We start from the raw sequence: 26,304 nt of genomic DNA, 5'->3' as shown, positions 1-26,304 counted from the left end.
CCCCCCCAAAAAAAATGAACCTGGAATTATCTAACCAACAAAAGGGTAAAGAATTAAATCATTGTTAATTTGTTAATTTAAGCCACAACTAACATAAGATTGGTTAGAAATAAAGGGGAATAACATACATTTATTATAGTAAACGAATCCTACAAACTTGCACTCATTAACATAAATGGTGCAGTCGTAGGTAAATTATAAATTAAAGGGGTGTGTGAACGTGAGAAAATAAAATACTTAAAAATTTTATAACAAAATTGCAGTCGATATGAAAATATAAATAAAAGGATGTGAGCATGTGTGAGAATAACAATGTGAACAGAACTATTATAAAAGTATAAATGTTAACAGAAATAATAATAAAGAAAGTTAACAAAATGGTGCAGTCGACAGGATAAAATCCAGTAGGGTATGAAAGAAATTTAAATAAGATTGGATTAGAATAGGATTAGTTTTGACTTGAGTATGTTGTATTAAAGTTTGTCCATTTATAAAATAGAAAATGATACTGAAAGTGACTATGAAGCTCTTGTTAATACAAGTAGATTAAATGCAAATGTGTTTGAAGACAGCGAATTCTTGAAGCAGTTAATCCTAATCTTGTTATTCCTACATTTTCAAGAGAGAGTAATGAAAATGTTGAATCATATTTTAAATATGCAGTAAAACTTAAAGCGATAAGGAAATGGTCTCTGAATTTTATTTATTAATTATTCTGAGGAATAAGTTAGTAGGAAAGCAAAAACTTGAAGACTTCACCTGTATTAGAAGTTACCATAGATTATGGTACATTTAAGAGTTATTAATCTCAGAATATTTAAAGATTAGGGATGTAAGTCCAAACTTATGGAAATTGCATCAATGCATTTTAGGAGTAAGGAAACAGTTTCTAAGTATTATAATAGATTGTTAAGTATAGTTCATAAATTAAGTATCTCAGCAGATGAGAAATCACACTTTGAATGGTCAATATTTCATCAATTTAGAGTAGTCTAAAGATAAATTAAAGGAAATAGCTTATAAGAAAAGGATTAAAATTTTAGAATATTATAAAATTGTTGGGGAAAGAGAGGAAAGGCTTAGAGATATATACCAATCCTGAAACCCCAAGCAAGTACATTCTTATGAAAAAGAAGTTCTCTCGCAAGTAATATGGCATGTAATAACCAAAATGGAAGTCAAAATTCTAAGTTAAATAAAAAGGAAAGAAATTTTAATAAAAACTTGACAGACTCCAATCAAACTGCAGATGGTAATGCAGATATAGTTCACCCACCGATTTGAGGTCCCTCGACACTTCTGCGCATGTCAGAAAAAGGAGAATCCATTCCGATAATAGGGTAATCAGTCTGTCTCTTCTGGGATGTAATAATAAACAAACTGAGTTTGTTTATTATTACAGGTCGGAAAATTTAGTTTTTCTTTTACAAACATTGCTGTTTTTAAAGTGTAACTATTTTGCTTGTATAACAGTTGGAAAAAATGTACGTAGAGTGTTAATACGTGTAAATACTGCGTTCTACATAAAACAATGTCACTTCGCTCCATGATAAGTTTCCTTTTGTTCTGGGACTTTTTAAAACAAAATCCGATTTCATGAAGTATTTTCCTTAAAGTTTATCTTTTCCCAGGAAAATTAATTTTTTTTTAAGCACAGGAATCAATTTCGGAACAGTTGGCACTCTTTTCTCGACCACGTAAAATTCGTGAATAGTTCTTCTTATAACGTCTACATCAAAATCACTCAGAGCTACGGTTTCGATGGTTTTCTTTCTCTGGCGCTTTTTTTTTTTTAGAAGATTTAAATTTTGGCTTACCTTCACCTTTTGACTCCCTATGAATTCTTTTAACAGTCAACCCCGATACGCCCGCAATTGCACTTGCACGTTTTATGACTTGAGAAAGGGGAACAAGAAGACGGCCTTCTGACGATTCTTTTTCGCAGAATGTCAGCACATTATTCAATATTCTTTTGCAAGAGCTACTGAAACGTGTAACAATAGAACTTGTTGACTGTACTGGATCCATCATACAAATTAATAATAAAAAAATAATGCAAAAAGAGAACAACAAAAATCAAGCTAGTACTAGTACAGCGACAGACAAGAAAGCACGTGATTTCGCATGTTGGCGACCAATTCGTACATCCTTAATTTCTTTCTCCCCTTCATCATGAATCGACTATTCTTGGCACAAAGCCAAGAAGGGATCTAGAAATGGTGGGCGAACTATAATAATTCTGAAGTTAAATCTATAGATTCTCTAGAATTATAACACTTAAAGCCTTCATTAACACGTTCGCTGCCAACTACGAGTATACTCGTAGTGGGTAAACCTGCTTCACAAGCCAGCTACGAGTATACTCGTATGACGCTTACCGCCGGGAATGAGATTATTGTAGTGACCTTGAAGAAGTGAAAATGCTTGGCTTGTGGGGCTAGCATCAAAACTGTGTATTCTCATAGACCGTATATGCTCTGTACAAGCCAACTACGAGTATACTCGTAGGACGCTTACCTCCGGTAACGAGATTATCGTACTGACCTTGAAGAAGTGAAATTGCTCGGCGTAGGGGAACAGACCATGCCGAAGTAGCGTGGCAGCGAACGTGTTAAAAAGAAAGATAGCAAAAACCTATATTAGAAAGTCAAAAAAGGCTAATTAAAATATTAACAGAAATTAAGATAGGTAGTAATTTTCCTAGAATATCAGACAAATTGCCTAATGATGTTAAATCTGAACAAGTAGTGAAAGAAAAACTTATTCTGAAGTGTTATAATTGTAACAAGTTAGGGCATATATATATATATATATATATATATAGAAATTGTTTTAGTAGGAGAAAATTTAATCCTAGAGGAAATAAATATAAGTATAGGATAATAAATTCAAATGTTGGAATGAAATATGATTCAAATATAGTGCTAGTAAAAACAAACTTACCTACAGTTCAAAATAATGAGATAGTTTCTAATTCAAATCATCAAGCTGATATTGCTACAATGTCACATATCAGTAGTGATAAACCTTTAACAGTCTTACAAGATTTTATTGAATATGTACCGTTTGAATTTCTGCTAGATACATGAGCACATATTTCTATTATTTCTTGGTCACTCTTTAATAAAATTAAGAACTTAATTTTATTAGTTCTTGATGATATTTTAAGATGGAATCACCCAATTCAATTAACAGGTATCTTTGAAACTAAAATTTCTACTTCTAAAAATATAGATGTATTACTTCATATTCCATGTTTTTCTCTGAATGTTTCTCATAAATTAATTGTTCTTCCAGGGTTCCTCGTATACTGGTTATTCTTGGTCTTGATTTCTTAAGGAGATATCAATTTGCCTGAAATTTCTTGGATGGCACTATTTTGCTTTGTGGATTGAAATATAATCCTAATAAGCAATCTATTCACAAGACTTAAGTGTATGTTCTAAAGTTGAACAAAATGAATTGCTTGACATCGAAGCAATAAACGTGGATGAAAAGGGAGATTTCATTAGAATAAAAGTTCTAGTAGATAATACAATGAAATTGGCAATTACAGTCAATGAAAAGAAGGTAATTAATACATTCTTTGAGTCTGCTTTTCAGTTGTTTCCTAATGTCTTCACTGAAGATATTGCGACTATGTCTTGTACTAATGCAGTTGAGCATTCTGTACAACTTACTACTCAGACACCTATCTATGTAAAACAATACCAAACTCCAATGAAATACATGGAGCAATTTCAATTGTTACTGCAGAAATATGAAAAGGCAGGAATTATAAAAAGTCTAACTCAAAAATATCACTGACAGATATTTTTGGAAAAATATGAGAAATGATATCAATTCATATGTAAAGTCCTATAATTTATAAAAAGTCATTTAAAAGTATAATAGAAAAACCTAATGGAAGTTTGATATTTGTCTTAGATCTGAGAGAGATAAATAAGGTTACTAAACCCATTGGTTTTCCTCTATGTAAGATTGAAGAATTATTAATTGGTTTAGATGAGCAGAGTATTTCACTAAATTTTCACTAATATTTAAAGGAATCTGGAAATAGCCAGAGTTCTTTAATATATCTAGGTCATAAGATTAGTAAAGCAGGAATAATTCCCACTGAATCTCAAAGGAGTTTCAAATTAACAACATACATGAATTGAATAAGATTAAAACTAAATCACCAACTATCAAAACTGAGAAAAATCTCTTATAGTTGAAGCTCAGAAAAGAGACCCTATTTTGAAAAACATATATGAAAAAGTTCAAAATGGTAAATCTATTCCTGAAGAATTTTCTTCTCTTCAAATGCTCCATATAGATGAAGATGTTTGCTTCTATCTAGGCAAATGGATGAGGGTAAATTAAAAAAAAAATTTAGCTCCAGTTATCACGAAACCTTGGATTCTTGATACTTTTCATGATTCTGATCTAGCTGATCAAGGATTTGAGAGAACTTGGTATAGAATCACTGACAGATATTTTTGGAAAAATATGAGAAATGATATCAATTCATATGTAAAGTCCTATAATTTATAAAAAGTCATTTAAAAGTATAAGTGTTAATAAAAATAATAAATAATAAAAAGGGAAAGTTAACACCATATCCATTGCACCTGTAACTAACCTAATATTGGTGAAACCAGATGCACAATTTCTATCCATAAAAAAGAACACAGACGACACATTAAATTTCACAAATTTTGTGAAGCAGGCCTCACAGATCACGCTCTTAATACCTATACCAAAATGATTGGAAAAGTATTTGTTCCTTACACCATACAAAAACCTGGTATGAATGCAAATTTAAAGAAGCCTGTGAAATTTTGACTTACAATAATGTGGCATTAAAATCCTGAATTTGGATGGCACACATTCAGCCTACTTACGTTCAAGTTTTCCAGCAAGCCCTTACTTTAGGGCTCTAAGCAATGATTTCAACAGTGATTGGCCACCATCTATACTGTTTTGTTCCAATTTATATGAGTAATTATTTGAGAGCATTTTGCTTTCTAGCTTAATATATCTCTTAATGATTTGTAACCAAACTCTCTCTTTATTAATTACTTTTATGCACTGACCAAAAGTTCACTTATGAAAAATATAAATTAAATATGCCAAGAAATTATATTCTTAGTTTCATCCTTTATCCAAGTGTAAGCAAACAAAGTTTGCACATGAAGTCATTTCACAACTGGGCTATTTGTATATAGAGGCTAATGACACATATATCCTTATGGTATATGTGCCACTTCCCATAATGCTCTATGGAAAGTGGCACTTCCCATATAGCATTATGGGAAGTGCCACTACCCATACTGGTTTCATCCAAGGAAGTCATTAGTCTCTATATACAAGTAGCCTATTCATGAAGTGACTTCACATTTGCTTACACTTGGATAAAGGATGAAACCAAGAATATGTTTCTTGGTATATTTAATTTGTAGTATAATCAGGTGGAAGAACTTTCAATATCTATCTCTAATCCAGAGTATTTTGGTAATAAGGTGTGACACCTTTTGGCTACTTATATATCGAAATATGACTTCTGCATTACTTCAAACTTGGTATCACTTCTGGATCTAGCTCCCACTGATGAGACTTCAATAAAGGTTTAAACTGGTCTGGGTAGTTGCTCTTCCCATAATGCATAGCATTATTCATGCCTAAAATTAAAATACATTTATCTGATATTGGATTTCTTTAGCACTGAATGGGAGATTTTGCTTTCTTAAGGTTTTGCGAAGAGATACTAACCAGTTTCAACAGCTGTTAGGTCAGTGAAACCTTATCAAATGCACTAATAAAAAGTGAATATATGGACACATTAGCAACAGTCGTATTCTTTTAAATGGTGTAAGTAAGGCAACTGTAATGCTGAGAATTGTATTCTAATGAGCTTTCAGTTCAAATTTATGAAAAGTTCATAGTTTCTACAAACATTCAGTATTGAAATAATGTTGGATGATCTTTAATATCTGCCATTTCTATGTAACTTTTTTTTTTTTCCTTTCTTGTTTCTGAATAGTAAGGCATAATAGTAAGAAGTATGAATATAATTCATATTTCTGTCTCCATCATCATCAAATTCTTCATATCTATCCAAAAGGGGGATGTACAGGATACTATGATAGTGCTACATTTAAGGTTTACAGTATCACTAACTTCCTATTGACAATTTTTCTACAAATTAGTCTGTTATCTGTCAGAATTCCAGTAGTGTCGTATTTTATATTTTGCTCTTTTTGCATAGATTCACTCTATCCACCTAGATCTTGGTCTTCCTGTGGATCGTTTCCTGGCATTAAATACATGTTTTGCTAACCTTTCCTTATCCAGATTACATGACCATACCATGTGATATTAGCTATGCTCACACATCCCTGAATGCTAAAAATTTCTAGTTCCTCCCTAATATCTTCATTTTTTCATATCATTCTGCCATTGATGTCATCTGTTCACTTCCCTAAATCTCAGAACTTTCATATCTGTGGTCTTTAATTTTGATCAATTTTTTTTTATTTCTATCCCAACTTTCAAGATCCATAAGTTGAACATGTCTTGTACTAATTAAGTGTTTTGATTAATTTCTTATTGCATATAAATTTATTTATTTGACTCCCTACCATGTCAGCCTTGTTGGCCTGTAATTTGTTTCCATATTTAATTTTCCATTCTCATTCTCACTAAAAATTATGCCTAAACAGCTGAAATGTTTTACTTATTATTATTAACATCTGCTCTCCATGGAGTCGGAGACTCATCGTGGGAGGTACACACACTTTGCACACAATGTTCATCCAACTGTGTTTTAAACAGATTCAATGTGTCTACACCCACATGCAATGTATTCCACTCTCCATGCAAAGAACCTACTCCTCATTCCTCTGCTCACACCTTCCTTATAGTTTCCAGAGTTGGCTTCTTGTTCTAACTCCCCCCTCTCCCATTCTGTGAAAAACCTCTTCCATGTTGACCTGATAACAACCCCTGACTAGCTCAGATGAGTACCATGTAAACTGTATTCCCAGTTACTTGGAATTTGATCTTCTGACCAGGCCTTCTGAAAATCAGTGCAGCCATTGTGAAACTGTTATTCCTCTATATATGAGCATTTCTAGTCACATTATGTACTCCAGCTGCCTTTTCACATTTTAGGTTTTTGATAGATTGTCTGCTTCAAATATTGATATGTACTCCTGATTGAATTCTGTTTTTTTTTGCTCTACCATTTTGTCTCATGTTTCCTTAAGCAGTCTTTCTAAGTAATTATTCCAGACATTTAGAATATATTTATCTTCAGTTTTCATTTCTTCTTTATCACCTCTGATTCCTTTTACATTACTCTTTCTTCCATTTCTAAGTTGTTGTTTTTCAGTAGCCTCCAGAACATTTTTCTTCCATTATGATATTTATCTTCGGTATTCTTGTTTTGATTGATAATTATTCACATACTTAGCAGTCCGTGAAAAGAAAATTCTACAGTATGCTTACACGAAGCACAAGGTGATAACAAGAATAAAAGCATATGCTATACAAATTTTTCTGGAATAAGACATGCTAAAAAATCTAATAAATTGGAATACAGATGCTGTTAGTTTAAACAAAAAAAGTAAAAATATTTGAAAATATAAAATATATTTTAGCTTTTAATATATAAAAAAACTTTTGAGAATGTATATCATATTATTCATATTTAATTTCCTTCCTGACAGTGAACTATTGTATGATATATTGATATTTTCTAGATTATACCTTAAATGGTGAATTAATAACAGGAACATCTGATGATTGCAATAAACTTACACATCATTCAACTGATACTCACAGGATGAGCAAAGCAAGTAGGCATCTGTTATAAACTCTTCCACAATTTAAAAATTATCACTATTATTGTTCTTTTTTGGAATTTTATACATCACTGTAGTAATGTATATATTGAAAAAATTGATTACATTCTGCAAAAAGGAATTGACAAAGTGAAAAATAAGTCATTTTTATGAATGCCAGGGTTTAAAAAGAAAAACGAAAAATCTTTTGAACATATATAATATCCGCAAAATTAAAATATTATAGAAGGGCATGAGTGTCTTTGCTAATTAAAAAAAATGTATTGTATATTTTATTAAAATAAAGTTTGTTCATCCAATAATTCATGTTGGATTTCATCATCAATCATCAAATTCCTGCCATGCACCCTCAAGGGGTGTACAGGATATGACAGTACTACATGTTGGTCTTAATTTTATTTTAATGTCTTAATTCCGTTTGAGGAAAAGAGTGCAGGCAACAGAATAAAAAAAATGAAAAAGAAGTCAGTGAAATTAGTAACAGGAAATGAAAGATTGTGTTGCAAGAACTACAGGAGTGGAAGATGAATTGTTGTAGATAAACATCCGAAAAGTAATTTGTTTTCTTGGGAAATAAGAAATTATATTATAAGTGGTAGGGAATTATATTCTTGCTTACAGCTTTAATTTAACCAATGCAGTATGGGATGTGTTATAAGCCACAATCATATTAGCATTTTGGAGTGAAGCCAATGCAAGAAGAAAGTGGTAGGGTTGCAGAGGTCCTTTCCACATAAGATGAGATGAAATAGCAAAATAGGAAAGATTCATCCCCAGCCCTCGAATACTCTAATAACATTGGGAGGGGGGGAGCAAGAAGAAAAGAAAGAAAGAAGGAAAAAAAGGGGGAGGGACCAGGCTACAGATAATATAACAGATGCATATTACATGAAGTAAGGCATGGTCCAGCATCAGGTACCTCAGGTTTATCATGTCTGTACTCACTAAAGTGAGCCCTTGAGGACACCACACTCCAGTCACCCATCACTCTCCATGCAAAAATTATACAAAATTATACTCCTCACCCCACCCCACCTTATACAGGTTCGAGGGATGGCCTCTCGTTCTCTTTGTCTCCAGATATTCTATGAAAAATCTCATCAACGTTAAAATGTGGGAAGAGTGTGGTAAGTAGTTTGGTCTGACAGATGATTAAACTGTATGGCAGAAGAAGTAAATTTAGATAAAGAAACAGTGAGGAAAATTTTGATGGACAATTTGAGAATGAGAAAAATTTCTGTAAAGATGATTCTGTGAATTTGAGTGTATATCAAAAGCAGCAGTGTCTTGATGTTTGTTCTGATCAGTCTTCACCATTGGCTGTTTTTGAAAAAAATTATTAATTTGGTACTTTCAGTACAACCCTGAAACAAAATGCCAAAGCTTGCAATGGAAAGCATCATCTTCATCAAAGCATCACCCCCTCCCATGCCAAAAAAAAAAAAGTTGCAAATGCCATCATCATTTGCATCATTTACGGATTAAGACAGTACTTTTTTTGTATTTTCACTTGTAAAGGCATAGTCATTTTGAACCTCACTAAACAAAGACAAACAGTGAAAAGAGTTAAATACTGGCAAAGTTACTTGAGGCTATTCATGAGAAGTGGCCTGAACTTTTGACAAACAGTTGGATCATCCATAAAATATTGTCCCCACATATGATGTAATAGCTTCTGCAAGTTTCTGGCTATTATGAACATTCACAAAATTGGATCATCTGTGGTATTCACTAGACTTTGACTCCCATCGACACTTTTGACTGTTCCCAAAAACTGAAGAATGACTTGATAGGACCCAGATTTTCTGCCATCCAGCATCATGTGGTGACAATGGTAATAAAAAGCATTCTAGAATGTGTTCCAGAATATTTTTTAGCAAACACGGCATTGTCTAAATACATTGCTGCACAAGAGGACTACTCTGGTGATAGTAGCAACTAGATAAGCAAATATAGTTTTTATGTGTGCATTCCATCAGAGCTGGACCAAGATAATTTCGGGTGGCCTCAGGCAGACTCCCTGTGTGTTGCCCCTAAGTTTTTTTTTTTATATACTTAAGTACTTTCTAATTATAAGTATTTTTTCAAATTATTAATAATTTTATAACTTCATTCTTTCTATTTATTATTTTTATTCATTTAGATATATACATAAAAAGCAACAAATAAAATTATTACAAACAAAAATTATTGATTTTACAGTGTAATTTTAATTGAATCAATTATAATTTGGATCTTTTTATTTTTCTTGATTTTAAATTTGCAGAAGCTTTTATTCTTTCACTAATGCCTATTTTATGAGCAACAGCATTTTCAGTAGATAACAAGGCTAAAGAATTTAATCTCTCACTCCCCATTATCGATCGCAAATATGTTTTGATAAGTTTTAATTTGCTAAAACTTCTTTCAGCTATTGCTACCATTATGGGAATTGTCAGCAAAATTCTCAGTGCTATCCACGCATTTGGAACTATATTCTGCATATTGCTTGTTTTTAAAAATTGTAAAGTGTGTAATGGCAAATTGATGTTTTCCAGAAGAAAACTGTATAGAGATGTAATTTTTTCAAAGAGTTCATTCCTATCAATGTCACTACTGTTTTCATCATTAAGAATTGAATACAAATCCATACAATATTTTCTTAATTCGTTTAAATTGCCTATTTTAGTCAAATTAAAGAGAAACCCCAATTTTGTTCATAAGTTTTTGTTTACTCAAATCTTTCTTCAAGAGATGTTAATATTGCATCTAAAATGATATTGAACATTATTCTTCTAAACTTGGTTTTCTCATCAACAGCAACAATGGTGTCTTCAGTTTTGTAATTAAATAATTTCTTTTTATGAACTATTATTTTTTCTGCAAATATTGGCTCCATTTCTAAAAGCTTTGCTAATTCTTCAGCTTGAGTAAAAGTATTTTCAAATCCTTTGTGTAGTATTGACTAATGTATTCTGTACATGATTTTAATAAATTTATAACAGTTTTTAAATCCATATTTTTTGCTTGCATAGATTTGCTTACTATGTTTATCCGATGAAGTTTGTCATACCACGTCACTAACATAACTAAAAAGGAATAGTCACAAAGTTTTTCTGGTAGTATTAAAGATTTAGATTTGGTGGCTGCATCATGAATTGCGACAATCTGGTACCTAACTGATTTTATGCATTCAATGTGCTCTCCCAACGAGTTTTACATACTGCTTTAATAGTGAAATTTGGTATGTTGTCAGATAAAATTTTCCATCTAGCTATAGATGCTGAAAATAACGTATAAAGGCGTTGAGTAACACTAAAAAATGAAATAGATTGTAGGCAAGACATTGCTGCATCTCCTATAACCAAATTTAAAGAATGCCAACAACAAGGTATGTAAAATGCTTGTGGATTTTCTTGCTACAAGCGAGCTTAAACACCTTTACTCTTTCCTCGCATATTGGACCCATTGTCATAGCCCTGTCCTCTAATGTCACTAATATTTAATTTTAAATTTAAAAGTAATTGAATGATCTTATCAAATAATGATTCTCTCATAGATTTGTTGATTTTGTAGAATGAAACAAAATGGAACAAAATTTAAAACAGACTCAGTTAAATTTACAAATTGCAGAGTAACAGAAAGTTTTTCTTTGTGACTAATGTCAGGGGTGCAATCTAAAATAATAGAAAACTATTTTGCCTCTTTGGCATGCTTAACAATATCTTCGTGAAAAGCTGATGCCAAAAAAGAAATTATTTTGCTTTGAATTGTTTTTCTACAATATGTTACATGGGTTTTCTTAGATAAAATGTGACGTACATGTCGTGCATGACATCATATTTACTTAATTCTATCAAACCCAAAAAATTTCCGTTATTTGGAGTATACAGCTGATCTGAAGAGCCACGGAATGCCAAGTTATGGGTTGATAAATATAATATAATATCACACAGCCTATTCAATACATTTTTCCAATGTTCTCGTTCTTTAACAATGACTCTTCATCTATTGTTTTACATTTTTGAAATCTTGCACTTGTTTCAACCCACTTGAAATAATTTTTTACATGTTCAGATGAATTTTCGTGACTCTTTAAATAATCATTTATATGTTTCCACTTAGAATGACTGACTGATCCTAAGGCTGAAGTCACTTTATGGGAATAAAATAGTTTGCAGCAAATACAAAATATTTTATTGGCACTCGTCGGATAACATCGATTTTTTGAATCTCTAGGATAAATGAAATCAGTGTTGTCACCTCTGGTACGTTCTAATAAATTTGACAATAAAATATGATCGCAGAATGTAATGGGAAAAATTCTGAAAGTACTTTCAGAAACAAGAATAATATTCTGAGTTTTCTTCGACATTTTTGAATTTGAAATTTGCGAATCATTATTTTCATTTGTCTGATCTTTTTCATTTAGATTTATATCATCAGCGTTTAATTCTAGAATTTTCATCATGTGGTGTATCTTCTTCTATTGAAATGTTAATTGAAGTAGAACCAGATGAATTTGTTGGTTTTAGAAAGTTAGATAAATATTTTGCACTTTTAGAAATATATTTTTCTCTTTCTAATTTCCTTTTACAGTTTTCTGCTTCAGATAATTTTTAGAAGACATTTTGAAGGGTCAAAAATTCCAAATTTCTACAACAAAAAAAAATTGAATTACTAATTACATAGTAAAAAGGATTAAATAATTAATTTGAAGGGTCAAAAATTCCAAATTTCCACTATAAAAAAAAATTGAATTACTAATTACATAGTAAAAAGGATTAAATAATAAAATGTAAAACTTATTAATATTAATAAGTTTTACATTTTATTAATATTAATATAAATTTTGCAATACATAACACATCCAAACAGAAAGAAGGTCTAGTATGACTGACTAATCAATGCACTGACAATGAGAAAAGTGGTCATTTAATGCCTTAAATGCAAAATGAGCAGTTTTACTTTTATATAAACATGAGTCATTATACATAATAAAATTTGTGTTCAGCTGATGTTCGGATTTAACTTCAATACTCCAGTAAGGTCTGTGTTCAGCTGATATTCGAATTTAACAGAACTACTTCGGCAACATTCATGTCACATCTTATTCAACTTTCTATTTTGCCTTTACAAATACATTTAACAGTCAATATTAAATAATGTAATATTATATTTATAATGTGAAAGCTAGGTTACATTTATTTAAATGACATATACACATGATCAATGGAAATTTTTGGATTTCAGCACTATTGTAGGATAATAAAAATTATTTTGGTACAAAAAATGTTTCTCACAATGTTAAAAAATTTTTCTATGAATTTTTGAGTTACTTATTACTTTACATGGATAGGAGATAAGAACTATTGGCCTTTGACAAAAAAGAAGATAATTAGTTTAGTTTAGATAAATGTAATGGGGTTTGTATTTAAATGTTTTTATTTATATTGGTTTATGTTTATTACAAGTAGAGAATAGTTAAATTTTTGACAGTTTTTATTTCTTTCCTTTTTCCTTATTTATACTTTTGTGGAATAATGTACAGTTTTGATTTTTACACTTTATTCTATTTTTGCTTTATTATTGCAAATACATTCACAACAGGTTATACTAGTGCATAATATTATATAAAAAGTACATAGACAGCATTCTTAAATATGTGACGCTTTCGTACTTGCTAACTAGTCATTTCTATCAATAGAACATAATGAATTATTTTGTTCTTTCAATATTTGCATCTTCTCACAGTGGAAGAAAGTGTAGCAATGCTTCTATTGCCAGGTAATTATTTTTGGAAGGAGCGCAGGCTCTATAACCCTAGTGCCAGGCTAAGTTTTGGCACCGTGGGCAGGTGCCTGATCATCCCGCCCCTTAATTTGTCACTGCATTTCAGAAATTTAATTGTCACATCTTGTATGTTATTGGCTGATAGCAATATCTTTAAAGAGTTGCTTCAAGACACAGAGGATTTTAATTTGAAAATGATTGCCATAAGTGCTTTGTGTTTTACCACAGTTGTGATTCATGCTCTAATGATGCTGGTTTGAAATCCAGGCAAATCTTACTTAATAAATTATTCATTTTGCACATCTGATATTGTTTATGGTAGAAACAACACCAGAAGATGAATAACCTTTTAGGAATAATCACCAGCACTTAAGCCTGTCATTACTAGATGAAAGATAGTCCATCACATATTTTATAATATGTAGTAGTCGTAGTATATTAAGCTCATTGATGTAACTTTTTTTTTATTATTAATGAATTTCTTATCTAAGTACATGTGTTTTATATTGATTACTTGCTTAAGTTTCAGAATCAAATACATGGTTAGAACCTTTCTATCAACCAGCACAGCAGAGAAGAGCCTTTTGTATGAGGCCAGATATTATGGAACCTGATGAAGTGAAAGAATTTGTAGAATATAGCAGGTTTGTAATTTGTACAACTTTTCCCCATCTCTTTTCACTCAGAAATAAGTGTACAGGTAACCCTCGTATAATGTGGTACTTATACAATGCGGTTTCAATATAACGCGGTCTACAAATTGTAGTAACTATTGTTGAACGTGGTTTCGATATACGACGGTCTACAAATTGTAGTAACCCTTAACTTTTCATATATTTTTCACCACACGACTTAAAAATTAAATTTTATCTTCGTTAAATTTGCATCTGCCATTATCGCTTATGTGGTTATACGTAGCAAATTTATATTAAGGGAAATCCCCTTTAGCATGCATGTACGTCAATTGTTTACCGTATAAACTGTTTAATGTTGAAAATTGTCTTCGCTTTCTGCCAGGAAAGCACATTAAAATCATAGGTGTGTTAATCTCAAGCTGAGCACTTTATTTTTTTGTTGAGTTATGCACAATATGTAATGCATTTTTTTTTTATGTAAAAAAATTATTTTTATAAAAAGGCCACTTAGAGCGCTTTTGCGACATATGCATTTGCTAATGGGGATAAACACACCCACTGTAAAGTGCCACGGTAACAATTGAACAAGACTGAAGATACATTCGGTTTCGATTAGCACATGAGACTCAACCTTCACGAACTTCTTCATAAGTGCTCCAATCTCTTCAATTGTGAATTAATTGATGGAGAAATAGATTTAAATGAGGAGGAACTGGTACAGTTAATAGATGACGTCGAACCAAATGCCAGGGAAAGTTCTGCTGAAGATTCTGATTGTGATGAATCAGTTAAAGAATTCAGTTTAAAGAAATTAGCAGAAGGATTTGACTTGGCAAGAAAGTTATTTTATGGATAATGATCTCTCAATGGAGCACTCCGGAAATTTCACGAGACAATTGGATATTTGTTTAGCTCTGTATTATGAACTTAATAAAAAATGGCAGCATAGTGGTAAGCAAGTTTTATTACCGACTTCTTGATAACTAAACCAGCCGAAGTATGCAATGAGAATTATACTAATGATGTCTAAGAGATTTCAAGTGATGACGACGTCTGGCCACTCGTAAATAAAGAAGTAAAGAACACCTATGAAATGTTAGTTTTGAAGTGAGTGATGCCGATTAAAATATACACTTTATTTTATTTTGCCTAAAACATTTATGCATTTAGTGTAATGAAGTTTACATACAATTTATAATTTTTTATAATTTTATACTATGTATTTGTTTCATAGTTTATATGTTTTCTTAACTTACACGAATAACCTGAAATAAATTAAAATATATTTTTGTTGGACATGTCGTTGTTTATATAATCTTTAAAAAAAAAAAAAGAACGATTTCGGAACCTAACCCTACTTTTTCTATGTGATCTGAGTCTCGCATAACGCGATTTATATAATGCAGCATTTTTGTGGAACCTAACATCCGCGTTATACGAGGGTTGCCTGTATTTCTTTATTCAATGATTAGATTTATAAGCTATTAGTCATCTTTCACTATATCAAATGCTATCATAGTAAGCCTACACTCGAATTAAACTGTTAAAAATTTCACCAAGTTCCTTTGAGTCACTTGTAAAGAAAATTACAGTATCAAAAATATTCCTTTGCACTTCATGAGTTTGCTGTAGTGAAAGCTGACTGTATTTTTGTCATTTTATCTACCTTTCATGAATTGTTTATATTATCATAATTAAATTTCTAATAAGTACCCTTATCGGTATAAAGGATACTATTATTAGCATCTGCAAACCTATTGTATACATCTGTACCATAGGTGGACTAAGAATTTTTTCTGTTTTTATTAATTTTATATATTTTTTCTATCATCAAATTCCTGACATGTACCCTCAAGGGGGTGTACAGGATATTTATGATAGTACCACATGAAAAACTTACATCATTACTAACTTCCTATCAACAATTTTCCTCCAAATCAATCTATTATCTGTCAAGACGCCAACATTATCAGATCTTATATTTCTATCTTCTAAGACACTTTTTACCGTATGAATCCACCTATATCTTATTCTTCCTCTGGGTCTTTTTCCTGCTAGCCTGGCAGAGAACGCTTGTTTTGCTAATCTTTTCTCTCCCATTCTGTTTAAGTGACCATACCACCTGAGATTAGCTCTGCTAACACATTCCTGGATGCTAAGAATGTCAGGTTCTTTCCTGATATCCTTGTGTTTAATATGATGTTGCCATTGATGCCATCTGTTCATGCCCCTAATCTTTCTCAGGACTCTCATATCTGCAGTCTCTAGTCTTTGGTCAAGTGTTTTACTTCTGACCCAGCTCTCAGATCCATAAGTTAAAACTGGTTTGAACACTGTCTTGTATATAGCTAATTTAGTGTTTTGACTAATTTCTCTCTTATTCCATATACATTTATTCAGTTGACTTCCTACCATACCAGCTTTGTTAATTCTGTTGTCTATTTCCATATTTCATTTACATCTTCACTAAAAATTGTGCCTAGGTAGTTGAAAGGTTTTACTTGTTCTGTAGTTTCTCCATTCACAGTGCAGTTGATATTTTCAATGCTTCTGCCTATTTTCATTGTCTTCGTCTTGCTATTGCTAATTTTCATACCAAATTTATTCCAACAATTATTCAATTTATTCAGGGAATCCTACATCAGACTTGTAGTGGATTTATTTAAAAGTATAGCATCATCTCCATAAAGTAAAGAGCTAAGATTAACATCTCCAATTTTGATATCAGGTTTGATACCACTTTCCTTCATAACGTGATCCATATAGATCGGGGTGGGGGAGAGCTTTTTTCTGTCAAGGGCTATTTTAGATATTTATAACATCATCCATGGCCCATACAAAATTATCAACTTAAAAATTAGCCTACTATATTTGGTCAAACATTTAATTAAATCACCTATGATGTGATGGCTGGAACTGTTTCTCTTTGGTGAGACGTGTGATGTTAGCTGGTATTGATGATGTTGCTACTCGCAACTGCTTTTCCAGGTTTGTGTCAATCAGTCTGGAACACAGTCAACTCTTTGCGATGGTAAGTTTTGAAAAGAATTGCTTGCAGCAGTAAGTTGTTCTGAACACAGATGCATATTTCAATTCATGTCTCCTCTTAAAGTGGGAAAATAAATTCATCATTGCTATGTAACATTTATAGAATTCAAGCAGTGGAAAGTTGTTGTACCTAGCTTTCAGCTCATCATTGCTTTGCAGCTGAATGAGTTCATGTTGTAGGTTATCAGGCACATCAGTTGGTTCCACATTGAAATTGAAAATGGTGTAGCAAAGATGTTCAATTCCATATGTTTACTTTTCACGTCCTTGAATCTTTCATTAAATGCCTCAATTAGTTTCACACATTCACCAGCATATTCAGGTGTTTAGAATGCTTTTTTCCTTCCAGAGTGGGAAAATGCACCGTGTTATTCCTTTCGAGTTGCACTTTCCACAGCCTTAATTTAGCTTTAAATGATTTCACTTTTGAAAGCAGGTAGCTGAGAAGCTGATTGGGGTCCTGCAGCTTGACGTTCAGCTCTGAGAGGTCCAACAAAATGTCCACCATGAACGCTAGATCACACAGCCACTTGCTATCATTGAGTTCCCTGACAGGTTTTCCCCTCATCTGCATGAACTGCTTGACTTCATCCCGCAGTTCATAAAACCTCATGAGCATGTTCCTGCGACTCACCCACCGCACTTCACAGTGATAAACAAGATCATCACCATATTCAGACTCAAGATCATTTAGTAACTCCTTAAACTGGTGGCTATTAAACCCTCTGCTTTTGATAAAATTTATGCATGACACTACTGTTGACATCACATTGTTGAGCTGCAATGACTGTGCACAGAGACTTTCTTGGTGTATGATGCAGTGGCATATAATTAAATCACTTGGATCAAGACTGAGACGATTCAGTTCTTTCTTGACAAATGCAATTAACCCTTTTTGCAAGCCAACCATGGCTGGAGTTCCATCTGTAGTAAGGCCACTTAGCTTTTCAAATGTTAGCTCAAGTTTTGTTCATTGATAAAACAAGTCTCTCGAACAAGTTCTCACCTCCCATGCATGGCTTCCAGTGACAGCAGTTCCTGTCACGTGTCAAACTCTGCAGTTATCCAACAGACGAAAATGGCCAGTTGAGCAGTATTTGTTATGTCCATTATCTCATCACAAGCCAGAGAGAAAAATTGGAAATCTCCTGCAGAATCCTTCAATGTTTTTTCAGTATCTTGTGCTAGGTCAGTAATCTGATCTGAGTTAGTTCTCCAAGACAAACTAACACTCTGAAACAATTTTACTTTGTCTGGTGCTAACAACTCCAGAGCAACCACCATGCACTCTTTCACAAACTCTCCCTCCACACGAGGCCTCAGTTTCTTTGCGATTAGCTTGCTCACTACATAACTCGTCTGAATAACATTGTCTCTGTCACAATGAGGCTTAGTGAAAGCAGCTTGTTGTGATTCCAAACTCTACTGAAGAGCATTGATTTTATCCAGATGCATTTGGCCTCCCAATTCATTGAGTTTAGTATGTTTTGAGCTGTATCGCCACAAACTAGGCACACAGGTTTCCATTTGACTTCAACAAAAAAAATAATCATTTGTCCATTTCTCTTGGAAAGATCGACAACTTTTCTTTTCTTTTTAGTCGCCATTTGTAGGATGTCACACCACTTAAGTTTTAATAACTATCCAGTGTGTGTGTGTCGCCAGTGACGTAATTATCTTGCTTTGATCGCTGTTCTAATCCTGCAACTTCGATTTGGAACATATCCAATTCGTACCATCGACTCTCGAGGTATTCTTGTCTGCTGCTGCGGCAGCCAATGAGAAGCATACATGTCTGTCATGTCATGCACTTGTATATGTCCTATCTATCCCTTAATGGACGTTCCTTGTTTGTCCCTCAAAATTTACATAATTATTATGATTCACTTAATGTAAATTTATGTTGCTGTGAAAAAAGCTCCTAGATTTATTGAATTTCGAGTCCCGCCTGCAGTTGCCTTGGCATGGCAAGACCAAATGATTTTGCAGGCTGTATAAGGCCTGTTGGCCGGACATTACCCAACCCTGATATAGATAATTAATAACAGAGGGGATAATGTACATCCTTGTCTGACACCAGATTTAACATAAAACCATCTTCCTGTACCTCCTTCAATTCTAGCTACTGACTTACAACTCAAATAAAGACTAAGTATTGCTTGATATAATGCCCCACTGACACCATATAACTGTAGTATTTTGAATAGCTTTTCTCTTGGAACCTTGTCATATGCCTTTTGCAGGTCTACAAAATTTAAATCATCATCATCATCATATTCCTGCCATGTACCCTCAAGGGGTGTACAGGATATGACAGTACTACATGAAAAAATTACATCATTACTAACTTCCTATCTACAATTTTCCTCCAAATCAGTCTGTTACTTGTCAAGACTCCAACATTATCAGATCTTATATTTCTATCTTCAAAGGCACTTTGTACCGTATCAATCCACCTATATCTTGGTTTTCCTCTGGGTCGTTTTCCTGCCAACCTGGCAGAGAACACTTGTTTTGCTAATCTTTCCTCTCCCATTCTATTTAACTGACCATACCACCTGAGATTAGCTCTGCTAACGCATTCCTGGATGTTGACAATGTCAAGTTCTTTCCTAATATCCTCATTTTTAATATGATATTGCCATTGATGCCATCTGTTCATGCATCTAATACTTTCTCAGGACTCTCATATCTGCGGTCTCTAGTCTTTGGTCAAGTGTTTTACTTCTGACCCAGCTCTCAGATCCATAAGTTAAAATTGGTTTGAACACAGTCTTGTATACAGCTAATTTAGTGTTCCGACTGATTTCTCTCTTATTCCATATGAATTTATTCAATTGACTTCCCACGATACCAGCTTTGCTGATTCTGTTGTCTATTTCTATATTTAGTTTACCATCTTCAGTAAAAATTGTGCCTAAGTAGCTGAAATGTTTTACTTGTTCCACAGGTTCTCCATTCACAACACAGTTGACATTTTCAATGATTCTGCCTATTTTCATTGTCTTTGTCTTTTTATTGCTGACCTTCATACCATATCTATTACAACAGCTATTCAATTTAGTCAGAGAATCTTGCAGACTTGTAGCGGATTTATTTAGAAGTATAACACCATCTGCATAAAGCCAAGAGCCGACATTAACATCTCCAATTTTGATATCAGGTTTAATACCACATTCCTTCATAATGTGATCCATATAGATAATGAATAACAGAGAGGATAATGTACATCCTTGTCTCACACCAGATTTAACATTAAACCATCTTCCTGTACTTCCTTCAATTCTAACTGCTGACTCACAACTCAAATAAAGACTAAGTATTGCTTGATATAATGCCCCATTGACACCATATAACTGCAGCGTATTGAATAGCTTCTCTCTTGGCACCTTGTCATATGCCTTTTCCAAATCGACGAAACTTAAATACAGATCTTTGTTATATTCCCATGCTTTCTCGACTATTTGTCGTAAAGTGAAGATCTGATCCTGACAGCCTCTATTTGGCCTGAATCCAGCTTGTTCTTCACCAAGCTTTTCTTCCACAATTCTTCTCAACCGTTTCTCAAGTATACTTGCATAGATCTTGCCAGGAACACTCAGTAGGGAAATACCTCTGTAATTCTCACATTCAGTTTTATTTCCCTTTTTATATATGGGTACTATGAGAGCTCTACTCCAATCATCGGGAATTCGTCCCTCTGTCCAGGCTTTCTGAACTATGCAGTGCAGCCACTGTAAGACTCTTATACCACCATACTTCAGCATTTCTGGTCGAATATCATCTACTCCTGCTGCCTTTCCACATTTCAAGCCTTTGATGGCTTTTTCTACTTCAAGTATGGATATGTATTCCTGACTGCATGCCTGGTCAGTGTTTTTTATCACTGTGCTGTCATCACTGCTTGTTTCATTTAGCAGTTTTTCAAAGTAATTACTCCATACTTCAAGGATATCTTTTTCTCCTGTTTTCATTTCACCTTTATCATCTCTAATTCCTTTTACAGCACTCTTTCCTCCATTCCTAAGCTTCTTCAACAACCTCCAGAATATTTTGCCACCTTCTTGATATTTATTTTCTATATTCTTGCCAAAGTCCTCCCATGACTTTTGTTTAGCTAGTTTTACACACTGTTTAGCTTTCTTACATTTGTCTCTGTATTCTGTAAGAGTAAAAGCTGACTTATTTGCCAGGAACTTTTGATATGCTTTCTTCTTTTCCTTCACTGCCTCTTTAACTTCCTGTGTCCACCAGGGAGTTCTGATTTTTTTATCTTTGCACACAACCTCACCACATGCCTCTCTGGCAGAATCAATCAATGTTTCCTTCATAGTTTGCCACTGGATCTCCAAGGTTTGATTCCTGTTCTCAAACTCTTTCATTTTCTTTTCAATAATATTTCTGTATTTTAGTCTACAGTTTACATCTGAGAGCTGCTCAACTTTTATTCGCTTTAAAACTTTCTTACATGTTATTCTTTTCAATATGAAATTCAGTTTTATCCTGCTCAAGACTAAATAGTGATCACTTCCAATTTCAAATCCTCTGTACACTCTGGTATCCTGCACCAGGGAGAAAACATCACTATCAACAATAACATAGTCAATGAGACTTTTCTTATTCCTAGCCTCTTCTCTCCATGTGAATTTGTGCACATTTTTATGTTGGAACATGGTGTTAGTAATAACCAGTCCATGTCCTGAGCAGAAATCCAACAGATATTTGCCATTATTATTAGCTTTGCTCTTTTCTCCAAATTTTCCCAAAATATTTTTGTATGTCTCACAATCATTTCCTACTCTACTATTTAGATCCCCAACAAGGACCAACTTTTCCTTTTTCATTGTGTCAGTTGCTTTTTCTAAAGCCTCAAAAAATTCCTCCACTTCTACCTTAGTAGAACCTTCTGTGGGATCATAGGCACAAATAAGTCTCATTGTCCAGTTCCCCATTCTCATATTTGCCCACATTACTCTACTCGAGACTGACTGCCATTCAAGAAGATTAGCCTCGTATTTTATGTTGAATACTATGGCTACTCCTTCTTTTCCTTGATTGTTATTGCCTGAATATAACATTTTGTATTTATTGCTCAGAAAGATCTCACCAGTTTTGGTCTTTTTTGTTTCAGTCACCCCTATTATGTCGATCTGGTACTTATCTAATTCCTCAGCTAGCTCCATTTCTTTGCCATTCAGGCTTCTTACATTGATAGTACCGATCTTTAACTCTGGTGATGTTGAGTTGGGGTTTGTTTTCAGATTTGTTCCTGTAGCTGACTTTTCGCTGTTCGCCCTGGTTCCCTGGCGAAAACAACGGGGGCCTTGTTAAACCGGGCGACGCCCCAGCCGGCATGAAATTTTGTCATTTTTTATTTTGGTTTAACCAATAAGAATACAATTTGGTCGGCTAAATCCCAAATTGCCAGCCCATCCTCGTTCGTTCAGTATCAAAGTAGATACCCAACAGGGTGCACCACGAGAAGGTGAGGATTGGACATTAGTTCAGAAGCCCTGGTTGGTTCTCTGCATTCCTTTAAAGGCTATGTGGAGGTCTCCTCTCCTCTCCTCTCCTCTCCTCTCTTAAACAAAATTTAAATATAGATCTTTGTTATATTCCCACTATTTCTCAACTGTTTGATGTAAGATGAAAATCTGATCCTGACAGACTCTATTTGACCTGAATCCATCTTGTTCTTCACCAAGCTTCCCTTCCACAATCCTTCTCAAAACATTTCTCAAATATACTTGCATAAATCTTGCCAGGAACACTCAGCAGGGAAATACCTCTCTAAGTCTCACATTCAGTTTTTATTTCCCTTTTTATATATGGGTACTATAAGAGCTCTGCTTCAACCATGGGAAATTCGTTTGTCTGTCCAGGCCTTTTCAACTATGCAGTGCAGCCACTGCAAGACTTTAATACATCCATACTTGAGCATTTCTGGTCGAATATCATCTACTCCAGCTACCTTTCCACATTTCAGGCTTTTGATGGCTTTTTCTTCAAGTATGGATGTGTATTCCTGATTGCATGCCTGTTGAATATTTTTTTACTACTGTGCTGTCACTGATTGTTTCATTTAGCAATTTTTCAAAATAATTATTCCGTATATCAAGGATATCTTTTTCTCCAGTTTTTATGTCACATTTATCATCTTTAATTCTTTTTACAGCACATTTTCCTCCATTTCTGACCTTTTTTAACAGCCTCCAGAATATTTTGCCACCTTCCTGATATTTATTTTCTATGTTCTTACCAAAGTCTTTCCATGACTTTTGTTTAGCTTGTTTTACACAGTGTTTAGCTTTCTTACATTTGTCTCTGTATTCTCTAAGAACAGAAGCTGACTTATTCACCAGGAACTTTTGATATGCTTTCTTCTTCTTTTCCTTCACTGCCTCTTTAACCTCCTGTGTCCACCATGGAGTTCTGATTTTTCTATCCAATCTATCTACCAATTTCTATCTGTCTGATTATTCTTGAAACAAGTAGTGATAAAAAGAAAATATTCAAGATGATTGTAGTCAAGTATATATAAATCCTTGAAGTAGAAAAGAGCAAGCAAAACCTGAAATGCGAAAAGGCAGATGGAATAAATCATATTTCAATGGAAATGCTCAAATATGGTAGTATAAAAGTATACTTTATACTATAAGTATACATATAATTCAGAAGGTCAAATAATGGATAATTGGAGTAGGGCTCATAGTACCTGTGTATAAAAATAGGAATAAAACAGAATGTAAGAATATGGAATAAGCAAGAAATGACAAACACTAGCTGTCTGTATGATAGTTTTCAATCTAGTTTTAACTATTTTTAACTTATTAATTTCAGTGTTTGGGATTATAAGTGAAACAGTTGATCAAAGACTAGAAATCACTAACATAAAGGGTCTGAGAAAAATTAGAGTGGGGGGGGGGTATAGATGTTATCAGTGGCAGAATTCTACTGAAAATGAAATTGTTAGCAAAATGTCATGCAGGCTATAAAGATAGCGACACTCACAATAGAAGTAGTACAACATTTAATTGTGAGCAGTCAAAGAAAGTTCCGAAGAAAAAAAAAGAGAAAAGAGAGAAATTTTCATTGAAGATTTCACTTCAATGAAAATCTACAATGCCGTTCATTCAATCATTTCACCTCTCTTTAAAAACATCTCTTTGTCAGGCCCCTAGCAACATTTATCTCCCTCCTGCTCCTTATTTCATGCTATAGCTCGAGGCTGTTTCCTAAGTTTCCCATAATAGCTAGCCTTATGGTTCCACATATATCCTTTCTTTACCAAGTCTTCATATGGCTGGCCACCACCCAAGTTCAATTCTTGATCGCTTGCATCACCTGGAAAGAATGAGACACTGCTCACAATCACATCCTTTGATGAAGTGATCGGATCAAAGACTTGATCCTCATGTGCTCTACACTGCCTAAGATAGTTTCTCTGAAGAAATTTAATTTTCCTTATATCCAAAAGCTTTCTTCATTCTAGTCTTTATTACCATAATTAAAATAACCCATAATGATTGCCCTTCTCTTGATCACTAACTCAAGTTGCTTAGACTTTTTTCTATCACCACCCTCCACATTTCCCAGCTTATAGCAACATCTGACTAAATACCTATGCCTGTCAGTCTCCACCTCACACCATACTGACTCAAAACCATTGCCACTATTTTCCTCTTGCATCTCCATTTTGTGTAGACATAATTATCATTATTTTGAGCAGCACCCCCCCCCCTTTCTTCTTGCCCTTTCTGTTTTCATGAAAAGCATTGTATCTTCTGTTTATTTTTTTTTTACCAAATGAGAAATATATACATTCAATACAACTAAAACATTATCAAAAAAAAAAAAAATCAGCTAACTGTTTTGTTCCCGTATAGGAAGCAGGCGAGGCCGTTTTAGCCCTGTCTAACTTTTGGAGACTGAGTGGGCAGTTCAATCTCCACTGGCAGCCAGTCAGAGATAGTTGGCCCAAGGCTATCACTAATTAAGCAGCACACAGTAAAAAGGTGTCCCTAACACAATACAGTCACACTGCAACTTATGCTACCCCAACTTACGTGAATCCGGAGTTACGTGGTTTCTTATATGTACGAATTCCCGTTCTACTTCACACCACACCACTAGTTGTATCTTTCAGGCGCCGGCCGCATTTGGCAGTGTCGCACAAGCTGTGAACAAACACTGACGTGTTTCGCGTGGTCTCCATTCATACACGATTTTTATTGTCTACAAAACTTTCGATTGTTTAATGTTATGTTCTTGATAAAAGTTTTATCACATAAAAAGTAATAACGTCATCCAAAAGAAGCAAGTCTGATTCTTCTACAACTAGCAAGAAAAGAAAAGCATTGACTTTGAAAACAAAACTCAACATTATTAAGCATTTTGAAGGTGGAATGAAAATTTGTGAGCTAGCAAAGAAGTTCGATCTACAGGAATCCACAGTAAGAACAATCATAAAAGAAAAGTTTACAGATTTTGGAGGACATAGATTCTAATGAGGAATGAATTGTAGACACAAGGCAAGGCATAAAAAAATCATTAGTTTGCTATGAAGAAATTTTACGTGACAAGAAAAAGACATTATGCCGTCAGACGAATCTATTAGATTTTATGAAACCATTGACATTGAAATTACTTTCTTTTTTTTTATGTACGAAAAACTACAATTATGATTATATTTCTTAAAAAATATAGGTTTTTTTGTAAACCTTTGGTCCCAATTCTATGTTTGTATATATAAATTACATGCAAAATTATACCCCGAGTTACGCGAATTCGACTTACGCGCTTTTTGTTGGTCCCACCTGCTGCGTAACTTTGGGGTTTTACTGTATATTTAAGGTCTGAAATAGTGTGGATTCTACAGTCTATTTTCTTGAGTTTACGGGATGAAACACCCAAGTTTCCAGGAGAAAAACCTGCTTTCCTGTGCCAGAGATCGACTAACATGGAAACCAGTCAAAAAAAAGGGCTTAGAAAAATTTCCTCTA

General features: G+C 33.6%; 1 protein-coding gene across 6 annotated transcripts in view; it reads left to right on the top strand.

Moving 5' to 3' along the window:
• Positions 1-26,304, top strand: part of LOC150098765 (lysine-specific histone demethylase 1B-like) — a 508,665-nt gene that overhangs the window by 178,393 nt on the left and 303,968 nt on the right. For 5 of the 6 annotated variants that reach the window (XM_090404995.1, XM_090404999.1, XM_090404994.1 and 2 more), the window contains exons 8-9: positions 7,746-7,841; positions 14,143-14,263. In XM_090404995.1, the coding sequence (XP_090261121.1) occupies positions 7,746-7,841; positions 14,143-14,263 (217 nt within the window). The remainder of the gene's footprint in view (positions 1-7,745; positions 7,842-14,142; positions 14,264-26,304) is intronic. The other variant, XM_090404997.1, reaches the window with a different exon arrangement.

This window comes from Typopeltis vanoorti, chromosome 15, assembly GCF_054136105.1.
Source record: "Typopeltis vanoorti isolate ZY-2024b chromosome 15, IOZ_Tvanoo_1.0, whole genome shotgun sequence".
NCBI classification, from domain to species: Eukaryota; Metazoa; Arthropoda; class Arachnida; order Uropygi; family Thelyphonidae; genus Typopeltis; species Typopeltis vanoorti.
This window is presented reverse-complemented; position numbering and strand designations above follow the sequence as displayed.